The following is a 24,788-nucleotide window of genomic DNA, read 5'->3' as shown; positions in this document are numbered from 1 at the left end:
AACCTATGCTGGCTTCTAGTAATCACCTTGTTTGTTTCTAGTGTTCACAAATCCTCTGCTTGATTATCTTTTCCAAGGTTTTCCCATGTATTGACATCAAACTGATTTTCCAATAATTTCCTGGATTCATTTCCCCCTTTTTATAGATTGGAATTCCCATCATCCCTTTTCCAGTCCTCTGGTAGTTTCCCTGAGCTACAAGATATTTGAAATATTACATTCTGTGGCTCCAAAATTACATTTGCCAGCTCTTTCAGAACTCTGGGATGCAAACCATATGGCCCAGGTGGTTTGTACTTCCCCAGGCTCGATAGCTATTCTCTTACAATTCCTTTCTTATTTTGACTTGTACACTTATTCTATCTCCCTCAGTGCAACTTTTGGTAGGTCATTTCCTCTTTTTGCATAAAAACAAAGACAAAGAAGGAATTGAGCAGTTCTGCTTTCTCCCTGCTCCCTCTCAGCTTCTCTCCAGCTCACCTTCTGCCTGTACCCTGTCTTCAAATTTCTTGGTCTCCACTCCACTCCTCTACAGCAGTTCAGCACATAAATACTTTGGGAACAAAATGGGGTGTAGAAAAACACCGTACAAATTTATACCCAGCAAAGTTTGTGGGGTAAGTGGTAGTACAGCAGTTCTAAACAGGCTTTGGAGCAATATCTCAAACACAAGAAGTTCTTTTCAGCCCAAAGTGAAGAAACTAAAATCAAGTCCTCCCCTGGAGTAAAGGGCAAGGAACCATTTATAAAGCTGAGTGTCCCCTGCTTCACCTGTTGCTACAGGTGTTGACTCCGTTAGAGTCCCTCCCAAGGATGCAAGAGGCCCAAATGTTGCTTCCCAGCTGCGTCAGGAGAGGCCGACAGTTGGACCCTTTGGTTGGTATGATCTTTCCGGCAGCAGCAGCAGCAGCATCCCAACTTCTGGCAGGAGCTTAGAAGTGCCCTGGGCGGGGCAGCATTCAGGCTTTTCTCAGGTGGAATGGACAACAGGTACAGAGGAGCAGCAAATGGCCACATGTCAGCTCAGACGTCATAAAACAGCCGCACAAGCTGGTACCGGATACCAAAAGCTACCAAGCTACCAGCAACCTCAAGACAGAAAGGAGAGGAGGGATGATAGTGCAAACATGCAGCCTGGCTGTTTGCTCATGACTCATCGTACCGAGGCTGTGCTCACCTCACCATAACTGCTGGGTTGCAAAGGACCCCTGGCTATGCATCCTGCTTTGCAGTTTCACATAACATACCAAGGCAGACAGGCAACAGCATGTGTGCTATGGAAACTAAAACTGCTTAATCTTCCCCTAAGTAGGTTTTGTTGAAGAGGGCATAACTGTTACCTCCAAGGGAGCATCACTGAAGCTGCCTCCCCCCCACCCACCCCTTGTGCTCCTTACCTGGATTAGCAGCAGCAGAACCGTCAACTTTTGTTCAGGGGTTGGTCCTATCAGCTTCAGCACAAAGTTAATCAGGGTCATGTTATTGCATTCTGTAAATTCTCCATCTTTGTCCGTTCCCTGGCGCACATCCACCAGGCAGAGTTTCTCAGCTACCTGGGGAGAAATACAGATTACTTATCAGATAAACTTCATCAGCCCGAGGCAGAGCCAAGACACTCTCAGAAGATTGCTGCCCATTTTGGTTAACAGTTACCTTGAGGGTATATGCTCCCGAAGGAGAGAGGTTCTTTGACTTGAATCTCGAGTAGCTCATCTCCAGCTTCCCTGTGTCTGCATTGAATCTGAAGGCAGAGATGGAGGCAGTCAGAAGGGAAATGGGGATGTAGCCAAGGCCAGGATGAGCAGAAGTTTGACTATAGTAGGAACCGCAGAGGGGACCTGATCAAGGCGGGAATTTCTCTGCCCCAAGAAAAGGAATAGTTCTGAGTAAGAGCCGGAAGATCCTTTGTGAAGTTTGGTTTGACAAATCCCTCTGAGGAGAGGTGCACTTCAGAAATGTGAAGGATAGGACAGGGGAAAGGAGAAAGGGAAGCCAGGGAAAATATAGATCTTAGCCAATGGGATTTACAGCTCCGATCTTTGCCTTGGGACCACAGCCTTCCTCGGACGGGTGCTTTGAAAGGAAACACCCTTTTTTGGCTTTAACTCAGGGTGCAGCCAAGCAGCAGGCAGGCTCCTCCTTCTCACCTGGGCAACCGATGGCGGGGGCATGGGATGATGTGGAAAAGCTGAGGCAGCGAGTAGAGGAAGTTAGCCACTTGCGGGATGAAGAAGAGAAGCATCGTCTTGCTGAAGTGCCCGAGGATGCCCACCACCGCAAAGGTCATGCCAGCAAAGTAGCAGAAGGTGTCTCCCACAAACACACGGGACGGGTACCTGCAGGAGAGAAAGCAGAGGTGGCAGCCACCGAAGGCGGAAGGAAGCATTGGGCGTAATAAAGCGCTTAAAAGGGGTCTTTGTTTCCAGGCTGCTGCTGAGGTGACCATCTCTTCCTTCTCAGGAAAGAGAGGGGAGCTGTGTGGCCCCTCCAGACGCCCACAATTTGTCCTGAAAGGAGTGCAGATCCTGCTGTGAGAACAGGCCAGCCTTGGCCTTAAAAAAAAAGGTGTGTGTGTGTGTGTGTGTGTGTCTTACCAATTGTGGTACAGCAGCCCCAGCGTGGTAAAGAAAAAGGGAATCATGAAGTAGAGGGAGAAGACGTGGTCATCCTTGCAATCCCCTGCAAGAAGGAAAACGAGGAGCGGCCAGGTTAGGCGACTGGCGGGCCCAACCGGCCCTTGCAGTGAGCCGGGGAGAACCTGCACACCCACCTGTCAGCTCCGCAATATTGAAGGTGATGATGGAGGCCGCGATCACCAGGGACTGCCCGGCTTCCAGACCGTTAATTCCGGCCAGGATGTTGATTGCATTGGTGCAGAAGACGGCCAGCATGCCCATGTACACGTAGTAGAGGATCCCTGCGGGGGAAGCAGAGGCGCTGAGCAGAGCCCCCCAAGTGACCCTCCGCCAACCGGCACCCCGGCAGCCCCGCCTCACCCAGGTCGAGGTAGGTGCCCAGCAGCGCCCGGAAGGGCTTGGGCACCACGATGGTGGTGTTCCCGAAGTTGGTGAAGTAGACCATCAGCAGCGGCAGGGAGGCGGCGGTGGGCAGCAGCAGCTTGTGCCGCCAGCGCAGGTTGAGCACGTCGTCGGCGAAGCCCAGGAAGATCATGCAGCAGATGGCCAGCAGGGCGCCCACCAGCGCCACCAGCTGCAAGGCAGGCGGGCGGGTCAGCAGCGCCGCCGCCGCCCCGGGGCTCCCCGCCCGCAGACCCTCCCCGGCGCCCGCCCGGCTGACCTCGTGGTGCGGGAAGGCCTGGCAGCGCTCCCCGGCGAAGCAGCTCAGGAAGGGCACCGGGATGAAGCAGAAGAGCAGCACCAGGAAGACGGCGCCGCTGATCACGCCCTGCGACTCGGGGCTGCGGGCGAGAGCGCGGCCGGTCAGCCCCGCCCCCGCCCCCCGCCCCCGCGTCCCGGCGCCCCCCGCCCCGCACTCACACAGGCTGCCGGGAGGGCTTGTTCAGGTCGGTCCCGCACAGCCGCGCCGCCAGGAAGTGCTCGCGGAAGGCGGGGATCAGGCGCAGCGTGGCCCAGCAGCCCAGCGCCGAGCCGCCCAGGTTGATCAGCAGCGGCACCACCGGCAGCTTCCCCATCGCCCTGCGGGGAGCCAAGGGCCCAGGCAGTCAGCGCGGCCTTCCGCCCGGACGCCCCGCGGGGCTTCCCTTGCCCTGGCTGCAAATGGCGGTCCGCCCGTCACGTGGCCCCACGTCACCCGGCTGGCTGGGTCGCGGGGGGTGGTGGGGGCGTCAGTTAAAGGGGCCGCAGCCTGGCAGACGCCTCCGGGCGACGTTTGGCGCAGCGAGGCGCAGCTGGCCGGCAGTCGCGCCCGAGCCCAGGACGCCGAGCCCCGAGGGAGCGGGCCCGGAGCCGCCTCCGCCCCGCCGCCCTCTGGCGCGCTGCCCGGGCTGGGCTCCAGCGGGGCGACCCCCGACCACCCCTGCCCGGCTGGAAGGCAGCCTCCCCGGCGCAGCCTTTCGGGGAACGGAGCGGCGGGCGGGGATTTCGCCCCGGACCCCCGCCGCCCTCCCCGCCTTGAGGGCCGCCGCGCTTACGTGGCCGATCGGTCGGGGCCCTTCGGCGTCCCTCTCGCGGCGGCAGGTGCCAGCCGAGCCGCGTCCCGTCCGGCGCCTTGAAGGCGGAGCCGGCCACGGGGCGGGCAGCGGCGGCCTTAGCCCTGCCCAGCCCTCCGCCCGCCCCTCTCAGCGCCGCGGCGCCCCGCCCGGCTGGGCCGTCACGGGAGGCGGAAGAGCCCGGCTGCCCTGTAGCTCCGCGCCGGCTCCGGGAAGGAGGAGGCGAGCCGCGCTGCCCCCGCTCGCTTCGCCCGCCTCGCCATGCATCCCCTGGTCGGCCCGTAAGCGGCGGGCGCGCCATGGAAGGAGCGGCGGCGGCGGCGGCGGCGGCGGGGCCGGGCTGGGGCTGGGCGGCGCTGGTGCTGCTCTTCGCCGTCTCCCTGCTCACCGTCTCGGCCTGGCTGCTGCAGCTCGGCCGGAGCCTCTGGCGCGGCGGCGGACGGGGCGGCAGAAGCCCCGCGGAGCCAGGCGGCCCCCGCCCCCGCCCCCGCCGGCCTCTGGGCGGCCGTGCTGCGCCTGGGCTCGGGCCGCGGGGGCGCCGGGAGCTGTCCGGCGGCCGGGGCCCGCGGCTTGCTCGCCTCGCTCTTCGCCTTCCGCGCCTTCCGCGAGAACTGGCAGCGAGCCTGGCTGCGCGCCCTCAACGACCAGGCCCGCCAGCAAGGGGTAAGCCGGCCGGGAGGGGCTGCGCTCCGGCCCTGTCCCACCAAGGCCGACCGGCCCACCGGCGGGGGACGGAGGGGGCGAGAAGCGGAGGGAGCGGGCGGCTCTTCCCACAGCAGCCGCTGGCCCGAAGCCCGGCTCGCCCCGCGGAGCGATGAGGGGCCGATGGAGCCCTCTTGGCCGGCTTCTGCTTCTTCGGGCTAATCCTCGGAGAGGCTGGCCGGCCTGCTGGAGAGAGCGCGCCTGCTTAGGAGGGAGCCCCTTGCCGGGCCGCGAGCGTTTCTCGGCCCCTTCAAATGGGGATCCGGGCAGGAAAGGGGCCGGAGAGCCTCTGCCCGCAGTGCTGCTCCCTTCCTGGCCGAGCTCTCGGTCGTCCTTGTTGCCCTCCGGGTCAAGTTCCGAAGGAGGCGTTTCCTCCCGGAGAGGCACCAAAGGCCGCTGGAGCCCGCTCCGGGCATTTGCATGAAGATTTGGGAAAGGTGCCGTTGCCTTAACTGCCTTTGCTCAGTGAGGCCGGCCCTCCCCGGGTTTGGGATCAGGCCAGCTTTGGGGCTCTTGGGGCAGCCTGGAATGGGCCGCCAGACAGGGAGATGCCAGGGGCCCTGCAGAAGGCCAGGCTTGCCTCTCCCTCCTCTACAGGTGCTTAGAGGAAGGGGAGAGCTCCATTTGCTTCCCCTCCCACTGCTGGGCTTCCTTTCCTCACCCTCCGCTCTCTCCTACCGCCCCACTTCCCTCCCCCTAGCCGGTTTCTTCCACTATTCTTACAAAACCAAAGGTGGGTCAGCACCACAGCAGCTCCCAATTAAGCTTGCTATCCCGAGTGTCCTTCTGGCCAGCTGGAGGATCTGGTTTTCCTCACAGAAAGTCACAGAAGCAAAGACCGGGTGGACAGTAGCCAGAGGCTACGCAGAAACATCCCTGAAGAGAAACAGCGCCCGGCATGCAGGAACAGAGGTCCATCTCAGCAGGGTTTGGGGGCAAGGCCTCAGTGCTGGCCAGGGTTCATGTTTTTTCATGCCAGGGCTTTTGTGCTGCCCCCTTTCTTGGCCTTCCCTCAGCAAGACCAGCCCTGAAGCAGGGCAGGAGCAAGGAGGGGCTGCCGTCCACAGGGGCTGGATTGGCTCCGCTTGGGAAGGAGAGAAACCACCAGAAGGCTTTTCAAGTGCAGCACAGTCTGGCCCCCTTGGGACTGGCAGGCTGCTCCAATTGAGCTGTTCCGTTTGCGTAGCTAATTTCCCTGCGCCATTTGCATAGTAACAGGCATCGTGTTCACTTGTTCTTTGATTAGGTTTCTAGTTCCTCGGTATACATTCAGCCCAGAAATAGTTGGTGCGTTTGCTGTATTGCAGACCTGGCAGGGGGCTGCCTTGTTCTGCATCTTAAGCACCTGGCTGCCCCTCTTGCAGAGAAAATGGATCTCTTGCTTTGGGGCTGTGACTGTATCAGGACTAGGAGGCCACCAGCCTCCCCTCCCCCACTCAGGGAGGACCCCAAAGACCCAAAGGCCAAGGAAGAGGGGAGGCCAGCCCTTCCTGCAGCCCAAGCTGCCATCCTTCTCTGAGAGGTGGCATGCCGGCACCAGCTCCATGGCAACTTGGCCCTTGCTTCACCTGGTGCTGCATCCAACCCACGAGCTGGAGGGCGGGCGGCTGCCCTGGAGCGAGCTGATCCCTAGGAATAATGCTCAGGGGGAACGGGGGTGGGGATTTCCAGATGTTCCCGAGCACTGGAGGTGTCTCACATTTATTTTGGATATCTCCAGAGGGCAGAGCAAGTTCACTTCCTTCTGAACAGGCAGATCCAGCAGGATTGCTTTAGGATCTCTCCTTCTTGGTGTTCTGGCCAAAGCCCAAGCGATGTGCAGGGCTTCAGCAGGGGCCGACATTCAGCTGGGAAAAGCCTTGCACATTGCCAGCACCCTGCCTGGATGCTCTAGCTTGGACTATGGCTTGAAGTCGGTCCATGCCCAAGAAGGGGGGCGCATCTGGACTCCTGCTGGATGCCCTTAGCAAGGGGCACATTGTCTGGCCTTGCAGAAGAGCCCGGACTACAAACATGACCTTGTCACGTGGGCTCCCTCCTGCGGGCTAACCAGCCTTTCTTCTTCCCAGAGCTCAGTCCAGATCACGTTTGAGGAAAGTCCTCGGCAGTTGCCAGCCGTAACCATCAACCACGTGACCTGCACTGACCAGTCGGATCACAGGATGGTGAGTCCTCCGGTTTTTACATCTCTCACCACCCGCCGTTCAGACTCCCTCCCTGCTCAGGGAAGCTTTCCAGCATCCTGCAGCGTGCTGAGGGGGGATGCTTGGACTCCAGGGAAGGGGGCTTCTGGGCAATCCTCCCCCCCCCCCAGTTTCCACACACAGACTCCGGCTGAGAGCCCGAGGGTTTTGTGGCCTGAGATGCCTCAGTATGCCAGCAACTGTTTAAATGCAGGGTGGGTGAGGATGCAGGGTGGGTGAGGAGCCCCCCTTCTGGTTGTGGGCAAGGGCCACGGGCTGGGCTCCTCTCTGAAGCTGCAGAAGTCCCCAGAAAGGCTGAGGGAGCTGTCTAAATGCAGAGGGATGGGAACGGCTGCTGTCCCTGGAGGAGTTGGCTGTGGCCACAAGGTCAGCAGCAACGGTGGGGGTGGGGGTGGGGGGAAGAGCTATTTGTTCCAGGGTTTGCCAAAGCATTGACAAGCAGCTGGGGAGGCTGACCTTGGCAACTGCCCTCCGGCATGGGACAGCTGACCTCTTAGATCACAGCAGGCTACCTACAATCCCGTGGCCCCTGCAGGAGGAGCCCAGATCAGGAGGAAGGGGGGGGGCTGCAGAAGGGGCAGGAGGGGGAGGGGCTGCTCTTTGCAGGCACCAGATGTCGGCTTGGAGACGAAGGCTTAAGTTGCCAGGAAGCTCTGAAAATAAGGAGGCCACAGTCCTGGGACGTCAGCTGATCGGATAAGTGCTTTGCTCTGGAAGTATTGCTGGAAGGAAGGGAGCACCGTAACCCCTGGGGGACTCCCTTGAGGGCCCCCTGAATGGGGGTGATGATGCTCAGCCAAGGCTTGAAACTCCCAGTTAGACAGAGACTGCGATGGGACAGCAGTGAGTGTGGATGTAGCTGCATCGAATATGAAGAGCAGCTCTGGAAGAGGGATCTGGATTAAGAGCGGGAGTTGAGCGGATTAACTTGTTTTCCGCTAAGATTGCGTGTGTGTGTGTGTGTGTGTGTGTGTGTGACAGCTCCTCCTCCTGTTTTCTTGCTGAAAGCCCCCCAAGAACTGTTATTCACTAGGCTTAGGGACTTCTCAGCTGCAGGAGCTTTGCGGGGAGACTGCAGGAGGGAAATGGGGCAGGAATACTTGATTAAAGCCATTTTTCCAGACCCCCATCAGTGAGTTACCTTCAGTAGTTCTTTCCAAAAGCTTAAAGCTGATGGGATGGCAGTTACTGAGTTCTACTGTTGCTGCTCTGACTATAGACGGAGGAGGGGGAGGAGGGGGAGGAGGGGGCTGAGGTAGTGTGTGCTGTGGGGTTGCTGCTGCTGCTGCTGCTGCTGCTACTCTGGGAAGATGCTCGTTGACTGCCCGCCCTCCCTTTCCTCCTCTCCCCAGGTGTTGCACTGTCTCCTTTCAACTGACACGCTGCAGTTCCCGGTCTTGGTTGCCCAGCAGTCCCCGGCAGCCGTGTCTATGGACACCTATTGCGTCTCTCTGGCTGTGCAGCAGGCCCAGGTGAAGGAGGCAGGAGGGGGCTGAAAACCCTCCCAGGCTTTGCCTGGGGCAGGAAGGGGTGGGTGGCTTTGGGCCCTGGCGTTGGATGCCAGGTTGGCCTTTGCACCCTTGCATCGGTGACCTGGGCAGCCCTTGGTGGGATTTATTGTGGGTGTTTGTATATAATTCCGCCTGGCCATTTGCACTGACCTCAGCTTTGTCCTTTGGCCAGTTGGAGATCCGCCTGGAGGAGGTGGAGGGCGAGGGGCTGCTGGTCTCCTGGGCATTCAAAGACAGGCCTGACCTGAAGCTCTCCATCCCGCCGAGGCTCCAGCCACACTGTGTAAGCAAAGGGAGGGGCCGAAGAGGGGGGATGAAAGCCCCCCGTCCTGGAGCTCTGCTTTGCTTCTGCCAAGGAGGCCCGGGGGGGGGCTTTTGCCAGCCGCTGCCTTTGCCCACCAGCCTGTTGTGGGGCTGCCTGGGGGAATGTGTGGCCCTTTGCCTGCCTAGGATGCCAGGGGATGTGGCCGGTCCATGTAGTTCAGCGCGAAATTCAGAGGAAGACGGTTCCCTGAGCTCCTCTGGAACTCGCCGCAGCAACGGCTGGCCTGGCCTAATTTGCCTGCTGCCCCTTGCAGGAAAACGATGGGAAGGCAGACCTGTCTATTATCAAGCATCTGATTGAAGACTCCATTATCAGCACCCAGCCTGCCATGATGGTGAACCTGAAGGCCGGCATTAGGAATGCCAACACGGTACGGGTGGAGGGTGGAGAGGGGAGGCTTAAGAGGGCCCCATTCCTTCCCGCTGCTCGCCCCCTTTACCTGCACCGCCTGCTTCCTTTGAACCCGGGGCAGCCTCTGGAAAGGATCCTGTTTCTTGGTTAGAATTCCGCTTTGCTCTTCTGGGCAAAGGCTTCACCTAGACTGGCCAGCTGAGTCGCCGAAGGACGGCAGCAGTTCTGGCACTTCCCACAGGCCACCTCAGAGGCTGTGTGGGGGGAGGTTCCCCCCAGCCAGCTACTTAGTGCCCCCTGGCTCTGCCCCACAGGAGACCAGCAGCAGCCGGCTGCCCCTGGGATCCCTCTCCAGCTCAGCGCCTCTCCTGATGCCCAAACTGCTGCTCCAGCACCTGCGAGCTCTGCACCTGGGGCCCCGGGAGAGCCAAGGTACCTGGGCGTGGCTGGCCTCTCTTCTCCTGCCGTGCAGGGGGTCTGTGGGGAAATGGGGGAGGCGAGCTTTGACTGCCCCGCTGTTGGCTTCCCTTGCAGGAAAGGGGCTGCTGTGCTGTGAGGTGGAGCTGGACAGCCCTCGGCAGCAGAAGAGAACGGCCCCCGTGCCGGCCAGCCCGGGCGCTGGGGTGGAGTGGCCCGGCAAGCTGCTTCTGTAAGGAGCCCTGAGGCTCTGTGTTTGGGCCACGTGGGGAAAGGAGGGCCTGGGGAAAGGGGGAGGACCAGTCCCGGCTGGCGGCAGGGACGCCAGGCCGATCCTTGCCTGCCCTGTGGGGAAGGCCCTGCTCCCCACTCACGCCCCTGCAGGCAGCCTGCGCTCCGGGCCTGTCCCTTCCTTTGGAGAGCTCTGCCCTGGAGCCGCTGGGCCCTGGTCCAGGAAGGGAATTGGCTGACTGCTTCCTTCCGTCCTGCCCTGACAGGGAGCTGGGTCCCCGGAGCAAGGAGCTGGTGCTGAGAGTGTTGGAAGGCAGCCCTTCCGGAGAGGGTAGGTCGCCTGTGGGCAGCTGCAGGAGGGAGGTCACGGAGCCGGGGCTGGGCTTGGCTGGAAGAGCAGAAACGGGGCTGGAAGTGTCTCCCTTGGGAGGCTCCAGCTGGCATTTGAGAGAGGAAGGGCCGCTGCGGTTCTGTGGGCCTCACACGCTGGGTTTCTCCTTGCAGACGTGCTTCTGGGATTTGTGGCTGTCCCCATAGACCCCTCCTCCAAAGAACCGCAGGGGCAGCAGCTCTACCTGCTGAGTCCAGGGGCCGCCCGGGCTCTGCCCCCAGCAGCAGCCATTGCCGTGGAGGTGAGAGGCCAGAATGGCCAGAGGCTCAACTCTGCTTCATGGTTGCCTGCCTCGCTTGGCGTTTTGCGTCTGCTCCACTCAACCCCTGGCTTCTCAGCTTTAAGCCCCGAGCGCAGGGATGGGAGGAGTCCAAACAAGAGAGGTGGGGAAATGTTTGGATGCGTCTGCACAGCTTATAGAAACCCCATGCCGCCTTTTTCAAGCCATAAGCCCCCTAGAAGCCCCCTTTCTGGGCACAGGGGAGAATGATGTTCCCCATCGTATCTCAGAGGTCTCCATCTTCCGGCCTGCTGACTGCTGACTGCTGGCAGTGGGCAGTGGGATTTGGCCGGTGAGCTCCAGAGCAGACAGTCTGGGGTGGCTGAGGCTTGGTGGGTCTTTGTGTGTGTGAAGACAGAAGGTGGGCTTCTCAGGTATCGTCTGTGCTTTTCTGACTCGTATTTGGCTGTCTTGGCAGCTGCTCCACCAGGACATGCCGGAGCTCCAGGCTGCCTCCTCCCTGCGCCCCAGCATCACTCCCACCAAGAAGATCGAGATGGGCCGGACCATAATGCCCGATGGGACTATTGTCACCACTGTCACCACCATCCAGTCCAGGCCCAAACTGGACTCTAAGCTGGGTAAGCTCTCCTAATTGCAAGCCGTCAGCCGGCTGGTTTATGTGGCTGGAGCGCACCCCAAGTGGCCTCCTGTTCACAGGGATCTGACGCCACCAGTTCAGCCTGAGTGATGAGGAGAGAGCAGCCTTCGAGTGGGAGGAGCCCTGCCCCAGGGCCCAGGTTGTTCTTGAAGCAGCAGCTGCCCCCTCCTCCTCTCTGTGAAGGATGTAGCTGGGCCTCGTCCTAGTGCCAAACAGGGGCGTTGCGTTTCCGTAGGTGCTGCTGAAGGGAGGTCTCTGCTGACCCTTCTTTCTCCTGCACTCTAGATTCACCCTCCAGATCTCCATCCAAAGTGGAAGTTACAGAGAAGGTCACCACGATGCTTCCAGAAAATGGCTGCCCCAGCAGAGCATCTCCCTGCAGTAGCAGTGAGTCACGTTGTCAGGAAACAACAATGGGGGAGATGGTGAGATGGACGGTGCTGGTGGGATGCTGCCCCTTCGGCACAAGGCGGGCCTTTTTGAAGAAGCAGGTGCGCCTGTGATTTTTCACTCTCTTCCTTGTCTCCGACCTGGGCTGAGGCCAGGCATGGAGAGGGGAGCCAGTTCCAAAGAGGAGAGCAGTTGGGTCCCTTCCAGTTATTTGGGATTGCCCAATTGGGCAAAAGAGCTGTGGAGCATGGGAAAGAGTTCGAAATAACTGGGAGGCACCAGATTACCTTGGTGAAATGCTCCGAGTATTGGATGGGAAGAACGGCTCAGCATGCTGTTTAAACCTGTGTGCACTTTGCTGAGTTAACCTGCGCCAGCCAGCATGTTCTCGGTCTCGGCTGCCTTTCTGGCTGGCCTGGAGGAAGAATCGGGCACTGTCACATTCAATACCTCCCTGAACAAGGGGTTGGACTAGAAGACCCCCAAGGCCTCTTCCAGCTCTGTTCTGATGGATTGATTGATTGAATGAATGAATGAATGAACAAGCTCCAATGAGAAGCGGTGCCTCTCAGCCATTGGCACTTGTACAAAGCCAGGGCTTGGCCAGAGCCACTCTGTGCCATTGGCATGTGGGAGCAGTGTGTCTCTTCTCCCCCAGGAAGCAGCTGTGTGTCCAACGGCCTGGATCCGGTGGCCGAGACAGCCATCAGGCAGCTGACGGACCTGACCAATAAGCCTGCCAAGAAGACTCCAACCAAGCGCAGCACGCTGATCATCTCGGGAGTTTCCAAGGTAACTGGCAACGCATCTGGCTGGCAATGGACACGGCTTTCTTTATTTCCACTTATTCACTGGATCGGGCTTCCGTGCTGCCCAACTCCAGAGCCCCTGGGAAGCCCTGTTGTTGAGAAGGAACTGGGCGGGGGGAGTCGGAACCAGACATGAGGGGACCCCCCGCCCCCGACTTTCAGCTTCCCTCTGTCCCACTCTGTGCAGGTGCCCATCGCCCAGGACGAAACGGCCCTCTCCCTTGGCTATGCCGTGTCCCTGCGGAGTCCCCTGCAGGAAGACTCCCTCCTGGCTGGCCTGTCAGAATATGCGCCACCCAGCACCTGCGACACCACGCAGCAGCTGGGAAGTTCATGCTCCCCTCAGATGGTGAGCCAGGATCTGGATGAAACGACCCATTCAGACATCTCCGAGAGACCCTCTGTGGAGGACGTGGAATCCGAAACCGGCTCAACAGGCGCCCTGGAGACCCGGAGCCTGAAGGATCACAAAGGTGAGGGGGGGGGCAGCTGTCTTCTGAGCAGGGGCCTCCTGGCCCTCTTCCGCACGAGCAGCCAGGGTTTGGGAGGCGGTCTGTCTCTGAGTCATTCTCCAACCAGCACCACGGGGGCTTGGCGCTCCTGCACAGGTTCATGGTCTCCTCCTCCTCTTCCTCCTCCTCCTCCTCCTCCTCCTGCGGCTGCAGTGGGCTTCCTGCAAAGTGGTACCAAGCTGATTTTCCGGAGGAAGAACAAGCAGAAGGAGGCTGGCCTGAGCCAGTCGCATGATGACTTGCCCAATTCCGGCAGCGCCTCTGCCCCCAGGAAGAAATCCGGAAGCTTCTCTCGGCGCCTCATCAAGCGCTTCTCCTTCAAGGGCCGGGCAAAGAGCAAATCCAACGGGAACACCCCCCCGTCGGTGGAGAAGCCCTGAGGAGCTGCTGTGTCGGCCGTCTCCCAAAGCCCCCGACCGTCACCAGTGGTTGTCTGCTGTCTATGCACCGTGGCCCCAACCCCCCTGTCCTCCTGTGCAAAGGGAGCGAAGGCTGGCGGGCAGGCGGGCAGGTCTTGCCAATAGCCATAGGAAATGGACGCTTGGTGGCATGAGGAGTGTAATGTACCCCTCCGAGTATCTGCTGAGCGTCCTTCTTTTAGCCTGGGTGGGGAGGGGGAAGCCCCCATGGCCTGCCTCCAGCCTGAATCTGAAATCCGTGTGTGTGTGTTGTGTGTGTGTTACGGAGAAGGATTTTATGGTGGCTTATCCAACCCTCACCACTCTGCCTGCCAGGCTCTGTTGAACAGCAAGGGCCAGTAGCGGGGTTCCTTGGCATCTGAGGGTTCATGGGACATGAGGAGGCTCCCGAAGGTCCTTCCTTGGCTGCTGCCAGGAGTGAGCCAGAGAGCTTCCAAGCAGAAGTCGCCTGCTGCTGCTGCTGCTGCTGCTTGCTGGATCTCTTCCTTGGTGCAGACTTGGTGGAGGCACAGAATGGAGGCCCCTTGCTGAGTTCCCTGTCTGTTGCCAGGCACAGGAGGGGGGAGAAAGGAGGTGCTGCCTGCTGGACACAGCCCTGGGGCTCCCCAAGAGAGAGAGGCTGGACTGCCCCGTGTCCTGACGTCCATCTGGATGCCGCTCCTGACCCCGACTGGCAGTGCGCATGAATCGGGGGAGGACACTTGCTGAGGCTGGGCTGGCCCCTCCCAGCAGGTCCCTGGAAACAGACTGGGGGTGGGGCAACAAGGAAATCACTGTTTCGTTACCTAAAAGTCAGGTTTCTGGACAAATTTGGGAGAGGCTTTGCTGAAACCCCACGCTTCTCGTTGGAAATGGGGGTGGAGGTGGTCAAAGGCAATTTGAGGAGGGGGTGGCTGCCCTTTCCTTGTTGCAGGTTGAACCCTGTCTAGGCCCCCAACCCTCCACTGGATTTCTCTTCTGACTGCTTGGGTCAGCCGGTCCCTCAGGGCGACAGGCTGGTGCCTGGAAAGGGAGGCCTGCAGCTTTCCCCACATATGGAGAGTGCCCCCCTCCCTGGCAGGCAAGGCCCCGGCTGGCCTTGGTCTTCAGGCGGGAGTGCCAGGGCCTCAGAGCTTCCTGCAGGGGTGGGGTCAGGGAGGTGGACTCAGCAGGCACATTGCTCCTGCTGACCCTTCCCCCCCCCCCCGGGGTGTCCTGGGAACCCTGGTACTGGAGGGCAGTTTCCATGACTGTCCCTGCTGTCCGTTTGGTTCGGGGGAGGGAAAGCCGAAGAGTCTTTGAGGCTGAAGTCATTGGTACAACTTTGCTGTGAAGACCAGCTGTGCTGCATTTCTCTCCTGGCCTCCTGCTGGCTGCAACCCTGTGACTTGACTCATGCCTGTCCGAGTGTTGCAGATAACTCTGTATTTGCCCATGTGGTTCCTTTGCCACGTTTGTCTAATCTTGATCGGATTACTTGTAGATTTACTTTTGAAACCCTTTGGATCCGGGCGTCCCATTTTTTTCATTTCTAAGAGGGGCAAGTGAAGATAAAGAGTTAGCTCTGCATTCTGACTTCTGTGGAACTTGCTGCTTTGGTTTAGGAACAGAGTGGGGAGGCAGGGGGCCTCCTCGCCTGCCACATCCACCTCAGAGCTTGACCAGCAGGATCCTTGGACTGACCCCAGGGCAGCTGGACAAGTTGGCTTTAACCAGCTGCCCTTAACATGTCAAACTTCAATGCCCTTCCTCTTGCTTAGGAAATGTTTGCTGTCACCCAGAGAAGGAAGGGGGCAGTCTGAGCCGTCTTATGGGAGGAAAAAGTCGAGACATCCGTGCAATAAAAGTGATGGCCAAGAACCAATTTGTAATCTGCTTATCCGGCACAAGGCCAATAAACAACACAGGGTCGAGGAAAGTGGAAATTTATCGCTTTATTTCTGATCAGAAGCAAAGGGGCTGGGAGGAGTCCTGAGAAAGACTGGCATTCTATTTTTATACCTTAAGATACAAGAAATTCAAAATGGCAAGTCAATGATTGGTTGCAAATTTCTTACAGCACATGTAGAAGTAAAGATGTTCAATGTGGAATAATACATGTACAATTCATGTTGTTCAGATGCCCTTGGCACGATCTATACCACCTAGACCCCTGCTTGCCCCTCATCCCAAGCTGAAAAGAGCCTCTAAGTCCAGTTCTAACTGCATCCTGTGCATCTAGCTATGGTTAGATCTGCTTTCAGAGTTCCTTATCAAGCAGGCAGTGTTGGCAGATTCCTGTTCTGAGTTTCTATGCAGGCAAGATGAAAGCAGACTGAAAATAATACGTTCCTGTTAAAGGAAGTGCCTTCAAGGTTGGGATCTCAGGCCCTCAAAAGGAAACCCTCCAGCAGGTCCCAAGCGGCCCAAGAGATCCAGTTCAAAAACAGCTTGCAGTGGAAAATGAAGGATTCTGCTGAGCACAGCCAGGGCAGATGCTGAGCACCTTAGATTGGGCTTTGTAGCTGGCCAGCCAGCGCTTTCTTAGTGCAGTGATGTGCAGAAGCTCTTCTGATGAAAGCAACATGGCTGTTTCTTGGGCAAATGGGTTCAAAACGCCTTTTTAAAACAGGGTTGGTGCTGGTGCTGTTTTACAGCTTGGTTGGCTCAAGGCAAGCGGAGGGAGCTCCCTCCCAGTGGGGGGGGGGGGCTTCTGGCTGCAAGAGGAGCACCTACTGTAGGCTTCTGTGCTTCCACTTGGGGGTGAGTGCCAGAGACTCTGACCTCCGCGGGACCAGTGGCCTTTGGCGGGAGGGCTTCCCCTCTCAGGCTAGCAGGGCCTCCTGCAAAAGCGTCTTCAGGAGATCCAAGGCCAGGTTGCCCCCCTCGCTTTTCCTTCCTCCTCTAAGAAATGGGGCAGCAGGGGAGGTTGCAAGTTGGCAGGCTGCCCCTCAATCTGCGCCAGGACAGGGCTGGCGGCCGCCATCAGAGGCCGCAGAGGAGCTCGAGGATGCCCGCCCTCTGCCGGATCGCACCAGCTGCTGCACCTTAGGAGGTCTCGGGTACCCGGCGAAGGATGCAACCCTCCTCCCACGCGTGAACCCAGTGACTGTACACCTCATTTCGCACGTCTCCCCCGAGCCAGTCCCCGCTTAAAGGGGAATCGCCTACCTTCGCACCTCTGGCGGCCCGGCTGCTCTGCTGCCTGCGATGGGCTTTATTAAACTGAACTGGAACCCAAAGCCCCGTCCGGAGCCGCTCTCGGCCCGGGAGTCTCTCCGCCGACGCTCAGCTGGGCTTTAGTCCACTTTTCGGGATGCGCCAAACGACGAAAGCAGCCGAGCCGTCCGAAGGCGGCTCTCTTCCCGGGAGGACAAGGCAAAGGAGGCGGCCTCCCCCGCCCGCCCGCCGCGGAGCCTTCCTCACCGGCGCGGCGCTTATCCCCCGGCGGGCCGGTTCCACGGAGGGCCCCGAGAGCAAAAGCCTCCGGTGCCTCCGGCAGAGGGTGGGCGGGCGAGCGGGCAGCACAAGGCAGGCGCCGCGGCCGGGCGCTGGCGGGGAAGCCGGGTTGGGCCTCCCCCGCCGCCCCGCCCAGCGCCGAGCGGAGGAGACGTGCCCACCGCCTGCCCGCACCGCAGCTCCTCCTCCTCCCGCCGCCGCCGCCGCCTGCGCAAAGGCGCCGCCGCCCGGGCCAGGTCGACAGTTCCCGGCGAGCTCCGGCAGAGGGAAACTTGGCCGCCCCCGCTGCCGCCGCCCGCCTTTCCGCCCGCGGGCCCGGAGCCTCTGCTGTCCCGCCGCGCCCTCGGCAGAGATGCCGCTGTAGAGCCGCCGCCGTCCGCACAGGCGCCCGGCATGTCTCCAGCGCTGCTGGCGCTCTGGCTGTGGCTGGGCTCGGGCGGGCCGCGCGGCCTGGGAGGCACCCCGGCCGGGCTCCGCTTGCCGCTGCACAGCGCGCTGCCCGGGGCGCCGGCGGCGGAAGGACGGGCGCGGCGCTCGGCCGAGGAGGAGCGGGAGCAAGGCCGCCGCACCGCCGGCCCCCGCAGCAGCAGCAGCAGCAGCAGCAGCTTCGTGGCCATGGTGGACAACCTGCGCGGCAAGTCCGGGGCAGGGCTACTACGTGGAGATGACGGTGGGCAGCCCCCGCAGAAGGTGAGGGGCGGCGGGCGCCTCTGCCGGCCTGGCCGGGGCGCGGCTGCTGCAGGCTCCGAGGGGCCCTGCTGGCCGAACCTCATCCCGGCCCCTACAAAGCGGCGGGGCGAGCCAGGGTCGCTGAGGCGGAAAGAGCGATTCCGGCTCCCGAGCGAGCTGCGCCAGCCGCGCTCTTGTGCGCAGCGGCCTCCCGGCCCTTTGGGTGCTCCGAGCCCGGAGGGAGCCTGGCCCGGCAGACCCGACGCCAGCAGGCCTTGGCGGGGAGAGGAGCGCCACGGGTCGGGCCCGTAGGAAGGAGGCCGGTCCTGGCGTCTCCTGCGCCTGCTCAGCGTGCGGATGGCGCGGCTCCTTTCTAGAACTGCCGGTGTGCAAATAGTGGGCCAGTCGAGCAGCTGCCCAGGGCGGCAGGGCTCGAAAGGCGGCCTGCCTGTGACCTTGAGTTGGGCAGAGGCTCCCGGAGCTGCTTGGCCTCCTTCTGGAAAGGCCCGTCCAGTTGAGGCCGTCACCCCTTCCTCCCCCCGTGGCCCTGTTGTCGACCTCCATGCTCCTTCCTCCCAAGCTGGGGTCCCCAAGGGCAGCCCCGGGGGGCCCTTGGCCTTCACCACAGCTGTTGCTGCAGGAAAGGGTAACAGAGGAAGCCCTAACTCTTCTCTTCTGGGGCTGGAGACCCTGCTTGCTGCTTCTAGAGCCCGTCTCCTGGGCGCAGTCAGAACTCTAGATGTAGCCAGCACATCTGGAAACGAAGGCACCCTGGTCAAATGTGGGTGGGGTGCAGAGACATTTTCCAACGTTGTGCGTGAAGCAGTTTCAGCCTCCTCCTCCCATGGGCTCTTCTCTCTTCCAGCTGAATATCCTGGTGGACACTGGAAGCAGCAACTTTGCTGTGGGTGCAGCCCCTCATCAGTTCCTGCAGCGATACTATCAGCGCCAGCTGTGAGTAGGCAAGGGTGGTGAGGTCAGCCGTTCAGAGAGGAGGGGGGCCTCGCTCCACAGCTCCCCCAGCCTGCTTTCAGAAAGACACCGGTGGGGGGGGGGGGGCAAGAGAGGCAGTGGTGTTCCTGCCTGGCTGCCCTCCCCCTGCTGCGTCTGCATGCTGGGCTTTCGGCCTCTGGCTGGCTGCAGGCTGGCTCCCGGAAACTAACGGAAGGCTGAGCCTGGCCTCCTCCTCTTGCCTGTCCTGTCCGGAGCACCGTGGCACCGACTTTCTGCTCATGTCTCTTGTAGCTCCAGCACCTATCGGGACCTGCAGAAGGGAGTCTATGTGCCCTACACGCAAGGGAAGTGGGAGGGAGAGCTGGGCACTGACTTGGTGGCCATCCCTCATGGCCCAAATGTCACCGTCCGTGCCAACATTGCCGCCATCATCAAGTCGGACAAGTTCTTTATCAACGGCTCCAACTGGGAAGGCATTCTGGGCTTGGCATATGCCGAAATTGCCCGGGTGAGCTCCTTTCGCTCAAGCTTCATGTCATGCAAGTCTTTTCCTGAGCAGGATGCTGGCTGGTTGGTTTGGGCCTTAATGAGGAGAGTCCGTCGTGGGGCGTTTGAGATGCAGAGTTTGACCTTTTCCAAACTAGCCCCAGCTTTCTCTAGGGCACGGCTCTGCCCTTCGGACTTAAGTGTGCTGAGCCAGCTCAGGGAAGGCCTTGAAGGGGCTGCAGCACTGCTGCCCAGAGGAACCAAGACCCCATCTAGGTCAGGAAGACGGTTAAAGCCCTCCAGCCCTCCCTGTGCCCCTCTGTCCTCCAGGTGTTTTACAGGAAGGCTTCCCATCCTTTGTAGCCAGCTAGGAGTTCTGGGAGATGCAGTCCCAATATGTTGCTGGGGGAAGGGGCAATTGGAGAAGTCACGGCCTTCACCTGACGCCTCTTACCAGGTGAGCGAGGATGCCCAACCGCACTGTTGGCATGCCTCTCTCTCTCTCTCTCTCTCTCTCTCTCTCCCGCCAGCCGGACAACAGCCTGGAGCCCTTCTTCGACTCTCTGGTGAAGCAGACGCAGGTGGCCAACATCTTCTCCCTGCAGCTGTGTGGCACAAGCTTCCCGACCAATGATTCAGAGACCCTGGCTTCCGTGGGGGGCAGCATGGTGAGGGCATGTGGCTCCTATTATGGCATCATGGCCTTTAAAGGATCTCAATAAACTGTCTTCTGAGAGACTAGAGTGCAGAGCGTTTCCGTTTAGAGGAGCCTACGACATAGGCCTTGTTTCTTCCCCCAAGTGGGCCAGCTTGTGCCTGTACCCAAAGAAGGGAGCTTGCAAGAGGCAGCGGCTCCCCACATAAGCCAGTCTCCAACCATGTTCTGGGTGGGCCCTCTGCCTCCCACCCCTAACAGTTCCCCTTCCCTCACAGATCATTGGGGGCATCGACCAGACTCTCTACAGGGGCAACATCTGGTACACACCCATCCGGAAGGAATGGTACTACGAGGTTGTCATAGTCAAGATTGAGATCAATGGGCAGGACCTCCAGATGGACTGCAAGGAGGTGAAGGGGCTGCTGATCGGGGGGGGGGGAAGGACTACCACCTGGGGACTTGGCACAGGTGCTGCATGCTGACTTGGTTAAGTGCGTCTGGGCTGTGGGAGGGAGCAGCAGCACCTTGCCTCGCTCAGAGTGTCCTGCTGCCTCCCGAGCGGCTTCCCTGCCCTGCTCATCCCCGGCTGGGCCCCACACAAACATGGAGCCAGCACCTGAATTGTGTCCCCCCCCCCCAACCTCCCCAGTACAATTACGACAAGAGCATTGTGGACAGTGGCACCACCAACCTTCGGCTGCCCAAGAAGGTCTTTGAGGAGGCAGTGAAGTCCATCAAGACAGCTTCCTCGGTGAGAGAAGCCGGGGTGGGTGGGGTGAGGGGCAGAGACCCTCCTCTCCTGCTCGAAAAGCCCGCATCCCCCAGGAGGCAGGGTACCCCAACTGTGCTTGGTCCCTGCCTGAACCTGCCTGTCAGATTCTGCAGCAGGGGAAGGGATGGAAAGGGACGGGACGAGGAGCCCCTTGGCGGGGAACCTGAAATAGCTTCGTCTTCGGGGGGAGGGGGTCTGGCGCCTTCCCGGCCTCTGATGCCTTTGGCTGAGCTGTTTCCGTCCTGGCTCCCTCACCACAGACCGAGAAGTTCCCAGATGGCTTCTGGCTGGGGGAGCAGCTGGTTTGCTGGCAGGTGGGAACAACCCCCTGGAACATCTTCCCGGTCATCTCTCTCTACCTGATGGGTGAGACCACCAACCACTCCTTCCGGATCAGCATCCTGCCCCAGGTGGGTGCCAGCTCCTCAAAAGTAGTGGGCGGAGTCTGTTTGGAGGGCAATATCAGCAGAGGGGAAACTGGACAGAAGGTCAGTTGAGATATTGTGAAGACCGTATTGGCCAAACCATTGATTGGCCCACCCAAATGCTGGATTTGCTGTTCCCTTTCTGTCCCTCACTGACAAGGTGAATAATTAAGCACGTAAAACTTTCTAGCTAATTTATTTGCAAGGAGAAAAGGGGAGCTAGTATGCTCTAACTAAGACATCTGTTTCCAACTGGTCAGCCTTGTTTCCCCTGCTGTCCTGGTTGGGGACAGTCCTTGTTGTTTGATAAGGCTGCCACGGGGCCTTGTAGTACGAGAGGCCCAAAGGGAAAACCTCTAAGAACTGCAGTGAGCAAGAGGCCAAAAGCTTTCCCCCCACAAAATGGACCTCCTCTGGCTAAAACTATACCAGTCCTACAGGAGCACCTTGTTTTTTGTTTTTTTAATAAATGCATAAGATCTTTTCAAGCAGGAAATTTGATCCATAGATTAATTTCTGAGCTTGACTTTGGATGCTGCTTAACTTTTCCTGGCCAGCCAGAAAGGAAAATGCAGCAGGGATCAAAATCAAGAACAGCCGTCCTCATTACGGTTCACAGGCTAGACTGCGCTTGGCACCCGTAGCCCTGAAGAGGTCAGAGGAGAGCAGCCAAGGGGACAGGAGAGGCTCCTGGCATGGGATGCGCTTAGCCTGGGGAAGAGAAATCCGGGTGTCTCCACATAGCTCAAGCTCTGTTGTGTAGAAGGCAGGGAAAGTTGTTCAGAAGACGGGAGAAGAAACTGTCCTTTGACAGTTAAAAGTTTGGATTGGATGTCAGAAAAAAAATGGAAGAAACACCTTTAGGAAGAGATTTCCATGGGCCTGATGCCCACCCGTCAGGATGGCAGAATAGTGGAATTCTGCCTCTGGCCAGGCGGGCTGTCAGGATTCCAGCAGTTACCCCAATTAAATCATGAGCCTCAAGCCACACTCCAAAAACTTGAAAGGATTTATTAGAAGTTAACTTGCCGGCATTAGCCTGGGAATAGCCGACTCTGAGATACGTAATTCACTGTCACCCTTGATCCTGCTTTCCCCCCAACCCCTCTGGGTGTATCATCCAACGAAACACGTCCATAGCCCAGAGCCATCAATGATGCTCTCCAATTAGATTTTTGCGGGCAGAAGCTTCAGTCATCTAATCAGTCTCTGAAAAAAATATGAGTGGAATGTACTTTCAATTCCACGCTGCTGCCTGCTCTTTGAAACTCCCCCCTTCTTTCTGTTAGCAACTATAAAACGTGTATAGAAAACTTTTATGAGTTGACACGGGCGTTCAGCTACAGGAGCCCCGAGGTCCTTCCAGTTCTGTCGAAGAAATGGCTCAACTGCCCTTCAACCCCCTTGTGAAACGCCTCAAAGGCTGAGGACGCCCGCAGCCGTCCCTGATCCTCCGGGGAGTGCCAAAGCCTGCTGCCCTGTTGACCCTTTCTTGGGACGTGGCCTGGCCTCACGCCCTTGTTGCCTTCTCTCTCAGCAATACCTGCGGCCAGTCGAGGACGTGGCTACCTCCCAGGATGAGTGCTACAAGTTTGCTGTCTCCCAGTCCTCCACCGGCACCGTTATGGGGGCCGTCATCATGGAGGGCTTCTACGTGGTCTTTGACCGGGCTCAGAGGCGCATTGGCTTTGCGGTCAGCACTTGCCATGGTAGGTCTCAGAGCAGGGAGGGTGTAGCCGTCGCACCTGCTGCTTCCCCCCAGAAGAGCTTGGTGACCCGGATAGCCCCACAGCCCCCTTGGGTTACCTGCAAGGCCACGCTCTGCTCCCCCCCAGCATGAAAAGGGGCCTTGAGTTCAGCTCAAGCGGGGTCCTGGGGGGGCGGTTCTGAAGTGCGTTGTCGCCCCTCCCACCAACACGTCTGGAGCGCCCCTTCTCCCCGGGCCCCTGGGAGCCCCACGGCTTTGGAGCCCCGGCTGGCTTCTGCCTGGCCTTCTCCAGACATGGGGGGGGTCCCGTTGGCCTGCCTCTCCTCTGCCATTCCTGACCCAGTGGGGATGGGTGGGGAGGGGGCCTCTGCCAGGTCCCCGTTGTCACGCCTCGCCTCTGCCCCTCCCGCTCCTGTGTTCAGTGCAGGACGCGTTCCGGGTGGCCTCGGTGGATGGGCCTTTCCTGCACTCCAACATGGAGGACTGTGGCTACAACGTCCCCCAGACGGACGAGTCGATGCTGATGACCATCGCCTACATCATGGCAGCCATTTGCGCCCTCTTCATGCTTCCTCTCTGCCTGATGGTCTCGCAGTGGCGCTGCCTCCGCTGCCTCCGCCGCGGCCATGATGACTTCGCGGATGACATTTCCCTGCTAAAGTGAGCGCTGCCCCCCCACCTCCGGCCCGTGCTGGTGACACGGCTGGGCATTGGCACTGCAGCCACCATCCCCTCCCTTAGGGCTGCTGTGGCCTTTGCCTTCTCCAAGCAGGCAGCGGCTGATGCTGAGGTTCTCTGCTGCCGCCTGGGGCCCACCACAACCACCGGCCTCTGGCCCGTGGCGGGCAGAGAGGTTGGCAGGGCCTTTTGTGGCGCAAGACCCGTTGCCATTGCTTCCACTGGTGTCCCAGGAGTCCTGCAACTTGTGCAGGCAGCGGGCAGGACTGGCAGGGCGTCCCATCACCTGTCCAGAAAACACCTTTTGTCCCATTGCTCTGATGCAGCTTGTGCACCAGGGAAGCAGCAGATCGAAAGGGGGCGGGGGCTTCTGAGCAGTACTTCTTTGTAATTAATCAAGGGCGGGGGGGTGTTTGGCGTGCTTGTTTCTCTGAATCTCAGTAGTTATGAAACCGAAGGTGGGTTGCTGTGCCCCATTTTCAGAGTCTTCGGGTGCCTGCTTGGAACTATGGTGACCCCCATTTCAAGGACACCCGTCCCCCATGCTGGCTGGGGCAGGGATCAGCTCCAGGTGGCGGAGGACCCTCTGGGTTGGCGAAAGGCTAGATGGCTGTAGAACCCGAATTCCAGGAACGGAGAAGGATCTGTGGCTGTAACAGCTGCCTAGGAGGTGGGGAGGGCGGCCCTTCCGCCGCCCTGCTTATGGCGTTGCCCTTCCTCCTCTCCTCTAGGGAGGCCCCATGAGCTGGCCAGTGGCCCCACTTCTGGGAGGTGGGGGGGTGGGACTCTCCCACTGGCGGAATCAAGTGCCCTGAGCGTGCCCTCCCATCAGCGGGATCCCCGGTGCCAGCCTCCTGCCTTGGATGCCAAGCAAGCTGAATTGGCGCCCGCCTTCTGGCCCTTCTTCCTCACCCTTTCTGCGATCTGGCCCAGAGGTTTTGCCCTCCCAGCCCAGGAGTTTGGGAAGATTCAGAGGGTTTGAGCCCAAGGCAGCCCTGTTGCCAGCTTGGGCACCCAGTGGCCTTGGGCAATTGCGGGCATCAGAGGCTACTCGGGGAATGGACGGCCAGAGACGCCTTTCCTCAGCAGCCTGCAGCTGGCCTGCCACGGGGCCACAGGCCGTCCCCCGGGCTCTGTTGCCTGCTGCCTCTCTGCCAAACGGAAGCCGCTGGGCAGCCGGGCAGCCGGGACTCTTATCCCTGCTCTGGGGCCTCTGCTGAGCAACCCATGGAGGGTCAGGCAGGATTGGAACAGGGCGGTGCCAGACCCCTCAGCAGCACAGGCAGCGCTTCCACAGTGGTATAGGATTTCTGCTTGAGCAGGGGGGTAGGCTAGCTGACCTCCAAGGTCCCTTCCAACTTCTGTTATTCTGCAGGGTGGAGTCCAAGGTGTTTCCTTTGCAATGGACAGAAGCGGGTTAGGAATTAAAATACCCTCTGCTGGATTCCCCCCCTTTCCAGCCCCCTGGCTGTGCTCTGCCCGAGGACCAAATGGCTGAAGGCTGGGAACTTTCGCCTTGGGAGGCTGACAGGGCAGAGACCCCCATTGCTGTCCATGGGACGCTCCCTGGGAGACCCTCGTGCAGGGGCTGGCCGTGGGAGATGGGGATGAGCTGCAGTCAATGCGCTTGTACAATATTTTGTAAATATTTGTAATATTGGCTCCCCAATCTTCCCATTTTGTCTCAAATGCAAGAGGAGGAAAAAGCTGGAAAACCTCTTAACTGTGTTGTGTGTTTTGTGCTTTGGC

General features: G+C 59.6%; 3 protein-coding genes across 8 annotated transcripts; 2 read left to right on the top strand and 1 right to left on the bottom strand.

Moving 5' to 3' along the window:
- Window positions 1-574: 574 nt before the first annotated feature.
- On the bottom strand, window positions 575-4,182 carry DPAGT1 (dolichyl-phosphate N-acetylglucosaminephosphotransferase 1). The gene is made up of 10 exons (XM_026680977.2): window positions 4,112-4,182; window positions 3,498-3,656; window positions 3,298-3,418; window positions 2,997-3,210; window positions 2,771-2,917; window positions 2,595-2,679; window positions 2,148-2,336; window positions 1,654-1,741; window positions 1,398-1,553; window positions 575-1,089 (listed from the first exon to the last, which is right to left on the bottom strand). Exons 2-10 carry the CDS (start codon window positions 3,650-3,652, stop codon window positions 1,024-1,026), a joined length of 1,221 nt encoding a protein of 406 aa, XP_026536762.1. The 5' UTR covers window positions 3,653-3,656; window positions 4,112-4,182; the 3' UTR covers window positions 575-1,023.
- A 91-nt stretch (window positions 4,183-4,273) lies between these two features.
- On the top strand, window positions 4,274-15,169 carry C2CD2L (C2CD2 like). The gene is given in 15 exon segments (XM_026680976.2): window positions 4,274-4,559; window positions 4,561-4,792; window positions 6,901-6,996; window positions 8,388-8,507; window positions 8,719-8,829; window positions 9,125-9,241; window positions 9,537-9,654; window positions 9,757-9,871; window positions 10,137-10,201; window positions 10,375-10,502; window positions 10,960-11,122; window positions 11,428-11,529; window positions 12,191-12,324; window positions 12,529-12,814; window positions 13,007-15,169. Coding segments are annotated over 15 exon segments (2,145 nt in total). The 5' UTR covers window positions 4,274-4,428; the 3' UTR covers window positions 13,234-15,169.
- Window positions 15,170-16,895: 1,726 nt separating this feature from the next.
- BACE1 (beta-secretase 1) lies at window positions 16,896-24,762 on the top strand. Of its 6 annotated transcripts, none has more exons than XM_087969778.1 (10): window positions 16,896-17,379; window positions 18,224-18,312; window positions 18,604-18,820; window positions 19,329-19,466; window positions 19,732-19,866; window positions 20,106-20,207; window positions 20,489-20,638; window positions 22,191-22,362; window positions 22,784-23,021; window positions 24,415-24,762. In XM_087969778.1, exons 1-10 carry the CDS (start codon window positions 17,083-17,085, stop codon window positions 24,458-24,460), a joined length of 1,584 nt encoding a protein of 527 aa, XP_087825904.1. In that variant the 5' UTR covers window positions 16,896-17,082; the 3' UTR covers window positions 24,461-24,762. The 6 variants fall into 6 exon arrangements, with proteins under 6 accessions (XP_087825904.1, XP_087825902.1, XP_026536741.2 ...); XM_087969776.1 differs by having other exon boundaries at window positions 16,927-17,379; window positions 22,789-23,021; window positions 24,415-24,504; XM_087969780.1 differs by having other exon boundaries at window positions 17,234-17,359.
- Window positions 24,763-24,788: the final 26 nt, after the last annotated feature.

This window comes from Notechis scutatus, chromosome 7, assembly GCF_049901735.1.
Source record: "Notechis scutatus isolate UNSWTSFEM ecotype Mainland chromosome 7, rNotScu1.2, whole genome shotgun sequence".
Classification (NCBI taxonomy): Eukaryota; Metazoa; Chordata; class Lepidosauria; order Squamata; family Elapidae; genus Notechis; species Notechis scutatus.
This window is presented reverse-complemented; position numbering and strand designations above follow the sequence as displayed.

What these genes read in the sequence shown, in the direction of transcription:
- DPAGT1 (XM_026680977.2), bottom strand. Translation starts at nt 3,652, where the DNA reads ATGGGGAAGCTGCCGGTGGTGCCGCTGCTGATCAACCTGGGCGGCTCG. An exon ending in CCCCGCCATCGGTTGCCCAG is followed by an intron (nt 1,742 to 2,147) that starts GTGAGAAGGAGG and finishes CTCTGCCTTCAG; the next exon opens with ATTCAATGCAGACACAGGGA. An exon ending in TTCTGCTGCTGCTAATCCAG is followed by an intron (nt 1,090 to 1,397) that starts GTAAGGAGCACA and finishes TTCTGTCTTGAG; the next exon opens with GTTGCTGGTAGCTTGGTAGC.
- BACE1 (XM_087969778.1), top strand. Translation starts at nt 17,083, where the DNA reads ATGTCTCCAGCGCTGCTGGCGCTCTGGCTGTGGCTGGGCTCGGGCGGG. An exon ending in CATATGCCGAAATTGCCCGG is followed by an intron (nt 18,821 to 19,328) that starts GTGAGCTCCTTT and finishes CTCTCCCGCCAG; the next exon opens with CCGGACAACAGCCTGGAGCC. An exon ending in GGATCAGCATCCTGCCCCAG is followed by an intron (nt 20,639 to 22,190) that starts GTGGGTGCCAGC and finishes CTTCTCTCTCAG; the next exon opens with CAATACCTGCGGCCAGTCGA.